This window comes from Enoplosus armatus, chromosome 1 (assembly GCF_043641665.1).
Source record: "Enoplosus armatus isolate fEnoArm2 chromosome 1, fEnoArm2.hap1, whole genome shotgun sequence".
NCBI lineage: Eukaryota > Metazoa > Chordata > Actinopteri > Centrarchiformes > Enoplosidae > Enoplosus > Enoplosus armatus.
The window spans coordinates 16,424,647-16,439,229 of NC_092180.1; the positions used below are offsets into that span (position 1 = coordinate 16,424,647).

General features: G+C 39.3%; 1 protein-coding gene across 1 annotated transcript; it reads right to left on the reverse strand.

Moving 5' to 3' along the window:
- Positions 1-8,967: 8,967 nt before the first annotated feature.
- On the reverse strand, positions 8,968-12,847 carry irf8 (interferon regulatory factor 8). The gene is made up of 9 exons (XM_070901794.1): positions 12,800-12,847; positions 12,447-12,657; positions 11,831-12,014; positions 11,468-11,565; positions 11,161-11,218; positions 10,698-10,745; positions 10,172-10,564; positions 9,891-10,006; positions 8,968-9,748 (listed from the first exon to the last, which is right to left on the reverse strand). Exons 2-9 carry the CDS (start codon positions 12,615-12,617, stop codon positions 9,551-9,553), a joined length of 1,266 nt encoding a protein of 421 aa, XP_070757895.1. The 5' UTR covers positions 12,618-12,657; positions 12,800-12,847; the 3' UTR covers positions 8,968-9,550.
- Positions 12,848-14,583: the final 1,736 nt, after the last annotated feature.

Consider the following 14,583-nt stretch of genomic DNA (forward strand, 5'->3'; position numbering starts at 1 on the left):
GTCAGTGCGAGTTCCCACTGTATTCTTGCAGTAAGGACAAAATATAAGTGAAAACCTCTTTCCACGTGAGACACAAGCAAAAAAGCCCCTCTCTCACGGAAACATGCTTGTTTGTACCACAAAAGGTACTCTCACATCCCCAAACTCTGAATGAACTCTCACAATTTCATAAGCAAAATAACAGTAAAAAAAACTTTAACTCTGTTTCTCATACAGCCATTAGGTGGACATGAGGACAAGATGGAGCCCGTGCTCAACTCTAAAATCAGTGCGTGAGCAGCATCTTCGTTACGAGACATGCTGTCCATTAGTTTCCTCGACTTTACTACATAATGACATCATAGGTCACTCGAGCTACCTAATGGGGCCAATGACCAAGACTAATGATGCCTCAGCTCAGAGCACGCCATCACCACCCGTGCTCTCTGCCAAGTATTCAATTAGGGTCAGTGAGTAATTGGGTGTAGATGAGGTAAAGATCATCGTTAGGCTCAATGTGGAAAGTCTTGGAAATGTATGTGTGTAACAGAGGGAGAAGGAGAGAGAGAATTTTGCCTGTCGTGTCTCTGTCGTGTGAGTTAGTAATAAAAAGAGTTTCTAAACAAGCCACATAAACACTCAGGCAGACATCTCTGGAGCTGTCCAGGGCTTCCCCACCATCTGCTTTTGTGGCTCATTAATTAAACTTAAGTTCACGGAAAAAGACAGGAAAGCACATTAAACAGACTGTTAAAACCTCACATAACATTCCCTGGTATCAAAACCAAAATTCTACATATGCACTTTTTATTGGCAATGCATTTTACAAAAAAAATAAAAAACCTTCAGAAAGATAAATACAACAACGTTAACACTAAACTACAGTGAGTTTCTTTGTCAGTGCCTAGTGGTTTTATGTGATGACTGGTTTCCAGATAAGATCAGACTTCAGTATCCTCCACAAGACCACAACCTTAGTTAATGTGTGTACCTCCCCAATGACTTTCCCTTAATAACCTCCATTGAGACTCTTAAGCCTCTTTTGACAGCAACAATCTCTTGCCTTATCTATTTTTTCCTGTTTGCTTTTCCTTTATGCTCTGCTGTAATCGTTGAAATAACAACGGACTGACAGAGAAGAGTACAGTTGTCAAGTTGAATCAACACATAATTATCTGACAATAAAGAAATATACTTTGCTATTTACTGTACAATGCAAAATACTTATAATATCACATTCTTGAGCTACATTTATAAATGTTGTTGTCATGTTATAATCACTATAAAAAGTTTGTGTGCAACATATTCAGCAGGGCAATCGCAAGAAAATATCTGTAATTGTGATGGTCACGTGTATGACCTCTCTAGGTTTTTAATGTAGCAGAAATAACAAATAAACAATTTGCCCAGAAAGCGCATAGATAGATATGATCTGTTTTTCCTGAAGGAATCACTTTGGAAAATTAGGGAATGGAATTGACTCTAGCGTGCATCAAGATGAGCAACACTGCCAAGTAGAGCCGAAGACCTGCTTGTTATCAGTGGCACAAATGCAGCATTTGGAAAAACAAAATATGAAATACGTTTTGGAATGCCTAAAATGTGGTTTCCTTCCCATAACTAACATTATTTTTACCATCATTCAAGTCAGTGAAAAAATTGAGCAATACAGAAAAAGTCGTAAATACAAAACTTAGAATGTGTTCAAATAAAAACTCACAAAATTATTATAATGAGGGCCGTCAACAGTGCTAATGCTGCAAAGATAGAACACAAGGAACTACTTCATTTTATTTAGATATTCAATGAGAAATAGTTCAGTACTTTTCTGTGAACTGAATTTATGTGTTCATGCATGTGATTTAAAAGATATTACATATAGAATTCAACACTTTATTTCAACCTTGTTTATCCAAATGTATGCAAAAGAAATGTAATGTAGTGTGTGACCAATCTTTGGCTTTATGTTGCCACTAGATGGCAATATAAAGCTGCGGTAGCTTTATATTGTGGTTTGTCCAAGTTGCTGTCTTTCCTTCTAATCCTTCATGCTAAAAGCAAAAAACACAATAAAAAGCAAATTAGAAATAATATTAGAAATGAAACATCTTTCAGTAATAGGACATCTTCCAACAGAAAGCTATTTCCTCTTTTTCATAAGTTTCACTATTTCCTTGTCATGCTTTTGAGCACTCTTATGACATGAGCCTTACTTTTTGCCCTAAGTTACATAAGCAGGATTTTCCCCGGTGCAATTTCTAATGATGTGAGCTGTAAACTGTGCAAACCATCATGGTTAACTAGCCATAGAAGATATGCTTCAGCGGTCCTCGGGGGCCGCTCACTTTTTCTCTCCTTCCATGGGACACAGCAGAGGATGGTAACATGCAAATCTTGTGATAAAAATACATTCAAACTTCTTACCGGGTTGCTGCTTTTAAACATGCAAATTGTTCACAATTTCGACAAGATTTCGTTTCTCTCCAACAATCCAAATTTTGTCAAAATACATTTTTTATTAGTGTGTCATGCTTATCATCATGCAATCTATAAATCCAGGATGACACAGTACACCTATCACAGTTTCCAAATGACTCTGAAATGAGCTAAATAGATTCACTGTGTAAATTATAATTAGTTCTGTGCTGCCAGGTAATTCCACCTCAGTCATGTGATGGTCATATTTGGAGGCTGGTATTTCAAAGAGGGAAGTATGTACTGCCACTGTACTTTCTACTAAGGCATGTGGTCGACAGACAGCTTGGTCCACAGGCTCCTTCAGCTGTACTGGAACCATTTTAGAGCAACTTTAAATAATCTCCATCCCAGCAGCACCTGTTGCCTGGCCAGTGTGTGGCTTCTTACTCAGAAAGAGGTTGTGTAATCAGTGTGACTTATATAGTCGGTCTAAGATATGGTTGGAAACATGGTTAGAAACCACAAAGATCCTGTTCCTCAATCAATCACGGAGTTACATGTAATCAACCAAATGCTATACAACAAAATGCAAACAAATATACTAACACATTACCATGGTAGTGTAAAAAAAAACAAAAAAAACAAACAATGTCTGCATACATTCATAAAAGGAGCAAATTCACAATATCTGATGAGATAGCAGAACATTTGTTTCTCAGGTATCTTTCTGTTACCTCATAACTATCACCTTTCTGGCCACATCCCGTCACCTCAGCACTTTGCATGCGCACACACACACACACACACACACACACACACACACACACACAAACACACACACACACACACACACACACACATACACACACACACACACATACACACACACACACACACACACACACACACACACACACACACAGTGAGCACTGAGCTGTGAGCTGCATGTCAATACACCTATCATGCTCCCCTGGCTCTGGTTCCCCCAGGGACTGTCACCCCACCCTGGTCTTCCCCTCCACCCCCACATCCATCACCTTCTTTTTTGACTGATAAGTTTTGTTTTGCTTGAATATGAAACAGAAGTATACCATGCATGGACTTTACTTATAAACACATCTCTGAGCGTCTGTCTCCAAGATAACCAGCCTGTAAAGTCTTACATTCAAAATGCTGGGATGTATTTAAGTTGTGTGCTTCATCTGATCTAAAACCTTCACTGAAACAAATATTAATGTCATTCTCATCACAAATGGGTGGATTTCCTCCCTGTTCCACTGCAGGCCTCTGTGTTGATTGTTCCTCTTTTTAGGGGAGAAGTTGAGTGCTGGACCATCTTCCGGGGCTCCTTCCTGTGTTTCCTGTCCAGAGACAGATCAGGCGGTCAGGGATCACTCTTGTCAAAGAGTGCAGCAACCAGGACAGAGACTGACGCAATCCTCAGCTGTCCCTTCACCGACTGGTTTGGATACAATGTACGCAGTCTCCTTCTTTAAGATCACTTTTGATCCAGGCCTGTGGTCACTTCAGATTTTGCACATTAGCAGAATGTACATGTAGTGGGTTCCTACATTGTTACTTTATCTGTTTACTGATTTGACCAATGTTTATTTTAAACTTGATAAATGTTAGCTCTTGACATAAATCCCTGTGAGATCAGTCACATGTGAGTCACTCAAATGAAAACTTTCTCTTTAACCTTTGTGATTTGATTTTATTGTACTTGTGAGGCCCTGAGCTCTGGCCAATCAAATGTTAAAAACATTAACCCTGTAAAGCCTGAACCATGAAATAATTGCCAGAAATTTTTAATTTTCTGAAACTGGAGTGTTTATTGAACCTTATAACAAATAAAAAAAAAGAAATTAAATATCAATTTCTGTACAAAAACATATAAAACACAAAATTTTTAACCCATTAAACTTTGAGTTTCAATGCCATCCTTTCTCACATCAGGGGGCACACTAGAGGTTGACCTTTTGCGGGGGGAGGTGTTCCTCCTGCTTCTGGAGAGGATAGTGGTCTGCCACACTTGATTTTGCCCTTTCCTGCACTTGTGAGAGAGGTGCCAACAGCAGCTTGAAACCTTCGCTGGGGCATGGGTTTCTGCCTGGGCTTCAATTTCTTCTGGTGCACTGCATGTGTCTGATTGTGTACATCAGGTTTTTCAGGAAAAAAAATATAACACTGATGATGTAGAGGTCTCAAAAACTCAAATATGATACACTTGGCGTTACAGGATTAAGACTATGTACACTGAGGAAAGGCAGATTGATATTGATATTATAATACTTTGAAATAGATGGCGGATTACAATAAACTGCTTTCCCGTAAATCAGCATACTTCCCTATCTTCACTTTTACATGTTGATTCTTTCCTGACACATCACACAATTTCGTTAAAACTGTCCTGTTGTCTTCAATATAGATGTTGATTTGGAGTATTTAGAGTACTCAAACATTAATTTCTTAGTTTTTACAGCTCTTCATCTTACAAAACTAACAGTTAACCCTGAAGTAGACCCTCGTAGGTGTGAGGCTTTAGGGAGCTTTGTTTTGGAGGACATGAACTGATACTAATTAGAGGATATGATCCTTGATCAGTGGCTAGCATAGTGTGTGTGTGTGTGTGTGTGTGTGTGTGTGTGTACACAACATGTGTGGTTAGGTGGCTTTCTCCCTGCGTCCCAGGATGTGGGCTCCCCGTCCACCTGTCTCTCCACTGACAGCGTCCTCAGTGCTCTCCCAGTTCCTCTCTGGTAGCCTATTCTCATCTCACCCACACTGACTCTAAACCAGCGTTCCCCCCAGAGACACCACCAACGCCTTCAACACCACCGCTTGCATAACATAACCTGCTTATGGTAAATCTCAGCTTCCCAACATACATCTTGTCTCACTCACCTGGAACGACATGAATGACGTCTATAATTACAGCCATTAAGTTGGTTTGAGAGTTTTTTACATAAACAAAATGTTTCTAAAATACACTAAACCACAAATAACATGAAGGTGTTTTCTATTAGAACTGATTGTTCATGTTAAATTCCAGCTGATACATGCAGTGGAAAACAACAACAGCTTAAATGAAAGGTCATTGCTGAGCCTGCAGCTACCCAGGGACTGAGGAGTCAGCAAAACAGACAAATCAGGAAACAACAAAAATAGACAAGTAATTCTTTTAATCCACCAGGAAAAGCTTTCAATTTGCAGTTATTCCTCTTTTTTTGCTTAATTTCCTTGAAGCGCTGCTTTTCACAAAATAGGACCTGCTTCCTTTAAGTGCCTACTGTGCGCCACAGTAGATTGAAATGTTATGAATTAGATGGCAACATCAGTTCGTCTCTAATGATTTATTGTGGGAAGCCTCAGACGCCACAAAGAGATGTTGCAATACAAAAAGAACCACATTGCAGACACTGGAAATGTGAGCAGAAAAGAGACTCCGTTCGCAGAAATGCACACAAGCATGTGCCTCCTTCTCTCCCTACTGCACTCCCTGTAGAGGTGGGGGGGAAAAATCTTGTTTTTAAAAACAACATTTTCTTTAAAAGTGCTACTTTCAACATAAGTAAAAGTATAGAAGAATTTCCAGGAAACTGGTTATCAGAAGTAAAAGTACAAAAAAAATGGTTCCTCCTCCAAATTCCTGCTGTGTCTGTTGAGATTTTACTGTCTCTTCTTAGCAACATTCACATTTGTTTGACCTGGAGAAAAATACATCATATGAGAACACAGTAAGAAGTACAGTATTTAATCCTCTGGTCTACCTACGCCGTGTTTTGCTGGCTTGCTGAAACTCACATGTTTTCCATGTAAATCACGAACCTGCCAAGAAACTAATACCCAGAGGAAATTAACATTGAGGGGTAAAAATGACAATATTTCCACTGTAATAGTAGTTATAGTAATAATATTAATAGTCTCACAAAATGGAAAAAAAGAAGTGAAGTAGTGGTAGCTCTGACTCCCTATGGTGTCCCTATGGTGAAAACATTCCCCCCATTATGTCTGATAAGATATAAAGCTAAAACATTGGCAAAAACATTTGTCATACATATCATGCACATTTACAGTCCAGGTCAACATTTTGGGAAACACACATATTCACTTTCTTGCCGAGAGTTAGACGAGAAGATCGATGTACGTATGTAGGATAAAAATGAAGCAACCGCTAGCAGGTTAGCTTAGCTTATCACAAATACAGGAAACGGGGGGAACAGCAAGCCTGAATCTGGTAGGTGGATTTTGTTATCTTTGGACAAAGCCAGGGTAGCCCGCTGTTTCCAGTCTTTGTCCTAAGCTAAGCTAGCCGGCTGCTGGCTGTAGCTTTATATTTAGCGTATAAACATGAGAGTGGTATCGATCTTCTGATCTAACTCTCGGCACGAAGTGAATGAGCATATTTCCCAAAATATACTTCAGAACTGACAGAGTAATAATATTATTATTATAACAAGGTACTAGATTAAACAAAAATGCTAAAATAGGGAGACAACCAGAGAAATTAAAAAGTTCAACACATAATAAAACTGTAAAGCAATGAGAAGCTGTCTTTTATCTGTGTTTGTGCTTGTGAAACAATCATTATTCCATCTTAATCATTATTAAGGATTTTTGGTATTTCATATTCAAGTTAACATTTGTACCCATCTGAATTGTATAAGGCTATAATTACAAGTTCATAAGTATGTTAGTTATACAGGTGAGTACATGGTATACATGTGTATTATTTATACACTATGTTAATCCAGTCTTCGACATGCTATTTGAGGGTTGGGCGGGGGGGGGGGGGGGGGGGGGGGGGGGGTAGAGTCAGTTTCCTGTGACAGTTTTTGAAGTAAGTTCCTGTTCTGTGGAACTCAGACAGAATTCCCCCATATAGATAACCACACACACACAGACAGACACAATATTCCACCTGTGTTTTTATTCAGTGAACCATTGATTTGATATTCTAATTTAAGTAAAAGGTTTTATCCATCATATGATGAGCACATGACTCCTTTCACTATGTGATCTGTGTGAGTCATTACAGCAAACTTTTTTTTTTTCATTATTAAAAAAAACAGATTGACTGAGCTACCCAGCCATACTATTCATTTATCACATGGGGCTACCATCTTTTTATTGAAGGGACCTTACATCAATGTTTATATTATATCAATTTAGTTTTTAGTTTTAGTTTTTATTCAATTCAATTCAATTTTTTTTGTACAGCGCCAAATCACAACAAAAGTTATCTCATGACACATGTAGTCTAGACCGTACTCTTTATAATATTATTTACAGAGACCCAACTGTTGTTCAAAGTGTTTATTCAACCTTTAAGTATTCAGGCAATCTTCACTGAGAGCCTGGCTTTCTTTTTGTGTGAGTTTCACCTTATAGTGAGGATATATGTACAGTGTACATATGTGGAAGCATGTATAATGACCATTAGAAACCCATGTCTTTTGTATTAGGGAACTGAGAATGCTTCTTTGCGTTTGTTTGTTTGTTTGTGTGTGTGCGTGTTTACATAATGCTTAAATCCAAACGTTTACGCACTTCCCTGCCAATATTGCTGCTATGTGACCAGTCTGACGTGTGAGATGAGATGGTTGTTAATGACCAACTGTCTGAGACATAGAAGAAGAAGAAGAAGAAGAAGAAGAAGAAGAAGAAGAAGAAGAAGAAAAAGAAGACATTGTCTCATTGTGAATAATGGAATCATTTGGCTTCAGTTGGTCACCTCTCTTCTCCTGTCCTTTCTCTGTTACTCATGAGGAAGATGGGGTGGAGGGGGGTCTGAGAGTTCCCTGCCTTCGGTAGCCTAGATCCTTCTTTTAGTTTCATACAGTGTTTTAGTTTCATTATTCCTAAACCGGAGGAATAATCTGTAGGTGTTCATAGTAAATGACAGTCTCCGTAGTGGAGGAGTTCCCTCTAAAGTATTTTGTTGTTGTTGACACAAGAACTGAGTGCCTTTTCTGAACTGAGATTTTCCTGATCAATGTGAGCTGAGAAAAAAAACCTAAATTCAATCTTTCAATACAATCTTTAGTAATTCCTCCCAATATTGTCCCAGACAATACGAAGTCTGCAAAAATTGTTGATCAATGTGAAATTTGCTTTATTATCAATGTGAAATTTGCACTTATTTCAATACTGGACAGTTAAATAAAATGGTTGAAATGGTGCCTAGATAGTCAAAAATCTAAAATGCTGTGGTGTGCTTTGGAAAATTGTTGACAGCAAATTAAGCCATTTGTAATTTATAGTTAAGGAGTTAAAATATGGTCCTATGATATTTTTGGGGAACATTAACTAACCTGTGTCCATCAGCCCAATTTAAGTTACCATCCAATTTTGCATTGGTCACTGTTGTAATAATTCAACAATCAACATTAAATAAAACTACAATATGATTATATAAAGACAAGCACATGTGTAGTTCAGTAAAAAAATGTTTTACTAGAAATGCAGTTTATAAAAAATGATGAAATAAAGTACAACAGTCTGATAGTAAAACCTATCTGTAATATAACGCCACATTGCATCTAAAATTCCATGCAATTATTAGCTCATATAAAGATTTTTTGTTCACTGTAAAAAATAGAAAAATATCTTATGAAATATCCATTTGGTCTGTTTATCCAAACGGCCATCAGATAAGGAAGCAACTCAACTGTAAAAATAACAAAGGTGACATTTTTGAGAACTACATTGCCTACATATTGTATACAAACGGTTGTCATACTGGGGCATACAACGAGGCTTTAAATAAGAGTCTTTAAAGATGTATATAAAACTTGATTTGTTAAGAAAGTCACCAAGGCTTTGCCACACTGGGATGATAACGCTTTCTTGTAATATTAAAGCAGAGGTTAGACAGAGTTTGTGTTAGCACTGCACATATACAAATATGAACATTACTGATATACAAAATATCAGGGAGCTGCAGCTTAAAAGTCTTATTGTAAGAGATTTGCGCCTCCTTATCTTTATGTCTCCACTGTGATTGGTGTAAATTTAGTCAAAACTAATTGTGACACTGGCTGGATTCACCTTGTCAAGGTATGTCAGGAAAATAAGGAATTTGCTTAATATGTTGTACATTCAGTCTAGTACACGCTGAAGAGCTCCTGGCAGGCATCTTACTGCTCACAGCTCAGGCAGTGATGGGCATGTTGTCCCTGTAGCAGGCTGGCCTCTGGGGGCCACTGTAGCTGCACAAGTCCTGGTAGATGCGGGCCATCTGGTCAGTGGCCACATTATCAGACATCTCCAGGTTTGGGTTGTTGCAGTAAGGTTGAGAACGCCGCATGTTCACCGCCTCCAGCAGGTGCTGGCAGTTCACCACAGTGATCTGCAAGAGGAAGAGTAGACAGAAATATGACTTTTTCTATAATCAGCATACAGTATTTGTAGTGATTAAAAATGTATATTTATGTTGTTCAAATCAGTCAGCTTTTTCAGTGAGAGACACGTTATGACTTGACTGGTCTTGCCTGCACAATGATCAGTTTGCCCTTGGCATTGCTGAGATCATGGAGCTCCTCTCCAAAACACAGAGTCACTGTCGGATCAGGAGCAGGAAACTGACCCTCCTGGTACAGCTGTAGAGCTGGAACATACGAAGTATGTGAACAGCTGTTTAGACAATCTCTGAAAGGTATCTGTCCTCCTTTACGATGTTGCTTGCTTAAAGCATTCATAAGAAATGTATGTGTTCAGCAATGATTTTGACTCTTCTGAGCTTTCAAATAACTGACTAAACATCGAGGCTCACCTTGAAGAAACCTTTCTGTGTCAAAAATCTTGACTACAGCATCCCTCTCAAGTTTACAAGGAATGGGGCTGAATTGTGAGCCCACTTCTCCCAGCCCACTCCAGAAGACACGGCTCTGGCACAGCCTTTTGATGAAGATGCCCTCTTGGTTGGCACGGACCAGTACGCCTCTCTCCAGGTGGCCCAGGAGCTTGCGTGTGATGTGGCGCTGGCGGTCGTACTCGATGAGCTCAGCTGGGGGGAAATGAACACTCTGCATGCTGTCTGAACTGTACAGGGCGCCACGACCCAGGTGCTGTTGTGGGGAGATCCGGCAGCCTTCGGGATGAGCAACCAGTGTGTTGTGCATCAGCTTTCCTCCATAGTAGAAACTGATCATCATTTGGGAGAGAGCTGGAGAGGAGAACACTTGGTAAGCTTTGCAAATGACATAAAAAAAAACAATGACATAAAGCATATACCCTGTAATCCATTTGTGTTATTATTACTGTTAATTATTACTTTCATGGATAACATAAATGAATACCTGAGCTGACAGTGCTAGATGGCAAAGGCTCCTGATGCAGTGGGAAAGCTGTGAATTACAGGAAAAGAGATGAGTAAAGGCCCTTTTTTAACACAGTGGACACGACCACACTGTCATGTCATTATTTTGCTGCATCATCAGAAATACCATTTCTTTAGCACGATCTCACAAAGAAATAATCACCTCAGTCAGCAAAGTTCAACAGGATGTTAGTCAATTCTTCCATTGCAGAATTCAACAGAATAGACCAAATAACCTCTATTTTGCACCCGCAATTGCAGGGGCATGCCAATGAGATTTCCACTGTGGTTTTTACATTAAAGCTCACATCTCAGACGGAAGACGTCTCAAGTAAGACGGAACAGTCTTACTTGAGAGATGAGACAAATGGTAGTGTGAACAGCTAAAGTGAATCAGTGGAGTGTGTGTTGTACTGTAAACTGGGTAGAAAAGGTTGTCTTACCATTGATGCTGCTTTGGGACCAATACTCTGGACTGGCCTGGATACTACAGCCTTCCTCCTGCAGAAACCGCAACAAAATGAGGCGTTGTCAACAAAGCACCTTTGTACACTTCACAGTCATGAAGGTCAAGTGGGAGTGTGTGCATACTTGGTGCAACAAGTGTTGGAGGAGACAGCGCAGCATGGAAAAAAAAGAGGTGAGGTGGCAATAAAGGCAAAGTGCATCTAGAAACAGAAGTGACAGGGGGGAGAGAGAGCGGTAAGAAATATGGTTGAATCAGTGGTTTAAAGTGAGAGCTGGTCTCACCTCTTTAATGAGCTCCTCTAGTTCTGCAGGGCTGCAGTCCATGTCAGTGATATCACCAGAGCTGGTAGCTGCCATGGCCATCATTGAGCTTTTGCCATCTGTGGGTGAAAGAAGAAGACATGATTGCGGGCCAACTGTCGTTTCATGATTCATAAGTATTGCAAGAGGAATTTTATCCTGCAGCATGCACTGCGCTGGCAGTTAGCAGTTTACAAAATAGCATTATATTGAATATCTGTTAAAGGTAATCGGTGCTGGCTTTCAGGCTTTCATCAATTGTTCAAATGTTTGTCTGGAGTTGGATAGTAGAGACATGGATTTTAACTGAAATTTAACCCCTAAGCCACAATGACATAAACTCACGCTTCTGCTCTTCCTCGGGTACAATGCGATAGACTTTATAGGGCTCAGAAATGTCCAGCTGTGACCTTTCTGTCACCTCCTCAAAGTCAGGGCTTTTATTCAGGGCACATCGGAGTCTGGTCTTCCATGTTGCAGGCTCAGCCTTGTCGCCCTCCTTAAACTTGCCTTTAAAGACTGCCCAGGCCTGTGGAGGGAAACAACAAATATTAAAGATGGTGTTGTGTTGGATTAAAGTTAGATGCTTCAAGGGGAAACGTGAAACTGATCGTTTATTTTTTTCAACTATCCTAAAGAAAGAAAGAGAGAAAGAAAGGCAGAACATCTGATTTACAATAATATTTTACTGCGTTGTATCAACATTTATGTTGGCAATAAAAAAATAAAATAAATGTATTCAATTTTGTTCAAGTTAAAAGTGTTGTATGCCAAAAACAAGTGACAAATGACATTTAATAAAGTCTAAATGATCATTTCCATTCGGCCACAAAAGAACCAGACTTGAGGAAGGACAGGTCCATCAAGTTTAATGATCCAGTTTTGGTTTTACGCGCCGCGCTGCGTAAAACCAAACTCTACAGCAATCTATCCACTGGACTACACGAGAGTGAAGTCAAACCTTAAAAATGGATGCGTCTACTTCTTGGTTGTAATCCTGTTTCCCTGCGTGTTTCCATGGAATTCGGAACAAAGTGCGGCTTTCATCCTCCCACTGCAGCCCAGAGTACTGTCCGCTCTGGATCTGCTCCACCAGCCACTGCTTCAGTCTCCGACCGCCCGTGTTTGACATCTTGATGGACAAAAGTTGTTTATGGATTGGTCTATTGTACCTAAATGAGGAGGAAATAATTAACAATAACATAAAACATTACTATTTACTTTTAAGATATCAAACGAATTGATCTTTTATCAAGGCAAAATGTATCAATTCTCAGCCTGTAGATTATAAATGAAAAGTAATAAAGCTCTTACAGTTTGATAAGCAGTTCTTGGTCCTGTGTGTGATATCCTGAGATGTTGACAGATCGCTCACTGTCAGATTTAAGTGGGTTCAACTCCCCGACACATGCCTATCAAGTTTTTAGTGCTCGGTGTTATGAATGAAATAGCTGGGAGATGATTTGACAATGCTGCCTCGCTCTGTCCAATGAGTGCGTTGAAGCTTCAGTGGGCCCGCCTATTCCGGAAGTGTTCGTTCTTCTAACAGCGGGCATTTACAAGAAATGGCCTGACACAGGCGATGGTTGTTAAATTGCTGCCCACGCCAAACGCCACGCAGACGTGGAGCGCTGAATAAACCCGGAGAGTCACAAGTTACCTTGTGCTGTGGGGGATTTCTGCGCTCCAGACGAAGGTAACACGTCCCCTCCACGCCCACTCGGTACTCATGTGAAACCCTGAAGAGACATTGTGCGGGTTCAGTAGCCTGCTGTCTGTATGATGGTGAAGTAGGTTGATTCCACTTGACCAAGTCCTACAGGTTATATATTCTTATATAATGTCAAATATGGTGGTGGGAGGATAATTGGGAGACAATATATGGGGAATAATATCTGATATTAGGATCATATGTAGCCTAATATCAAAGCCACAATATGTTTCTATCCACCATTTTCATGGTTATCCAATAACGGCTCATGGGCCAAACGTCATGCTATCAACCTTATGAATGTATTGACAGATCATGCGCTACTCATTTATTCCTACTGTCTGCCATGAAGTCAGAACGTTCCTGTAATATTCTGACGGGATTGATGAGCTGAAACGATTAGTCGATTAATTGATTAATCGATTAATTGATTACTTGATCATCAGAAAATTAATTGTCAACCATTTTGATAATTTAATAATTGGTTTCTTAATTTTGAAGCAAACATGTCAAACATTCCCATGTTTCAGCTCCTCAGGTGTTATTCTTATGCAACAGTAAATTGATAATTTGGGTTTTGTTCGACTGTTGAGTGGATGAAACAAGCGATTTGAAGACATCTACTTAGGTTGTAGGAAAAATTGTAACAGGCATTTTTCCACCATTTTCTGACATTTTATACACCAAATTAATCCATTAATCGAGAAAATAATCTGCAGATTAATCGACAATGAAAATACTCGTTAGTTGCAGCCACAGACTGATGATTTTGTTGAGTCATGTATAGTGCCCAATGCCATATAGAATATATAGGCTAATAAATATTTACATTATTTTATAATTGGTCAAAAAAGACCTGGAAACAATTTGATTAATTCGGTTCATTTATTATATTAACTTGATAATTATGAATTGATAATGAAAGAGATTGTATTTACAGAGTAACGACCACACCTCCTGCCAGGAATTAGCTGAGTTCAAACGTGCTTACACCTGAGTACACACACATGGGAAAGCCTACTCACAATCACTCTTTTCAGCCATGAAAGGTCAAAATAAGCAAATATAGGTAATGGGAAGATTATGCTCATAAACTAAATTTAAGGCAATTGCAATTTGGAAGCCAAAAACTGGAGACACACTAATAGTGGAGTTAACTGCTGGCCTCCCCACAGAAATAAATTCAAGTGATAATTTTCAGTGGTTTGACACCTCGTCTTGATGTTTCCCTTTAGCACAAGGCAAAATAAACCACAGGACGGATTTGGAACCATGATTATTGGGGAAAGATTAGTTAATGTTTGCTCTTTTGAACAATATATTGTTGATTTAGGCGGGCCTACAGTCATGTTTTATTAATGTGAATATTGTTTGACTGTACCTGTGA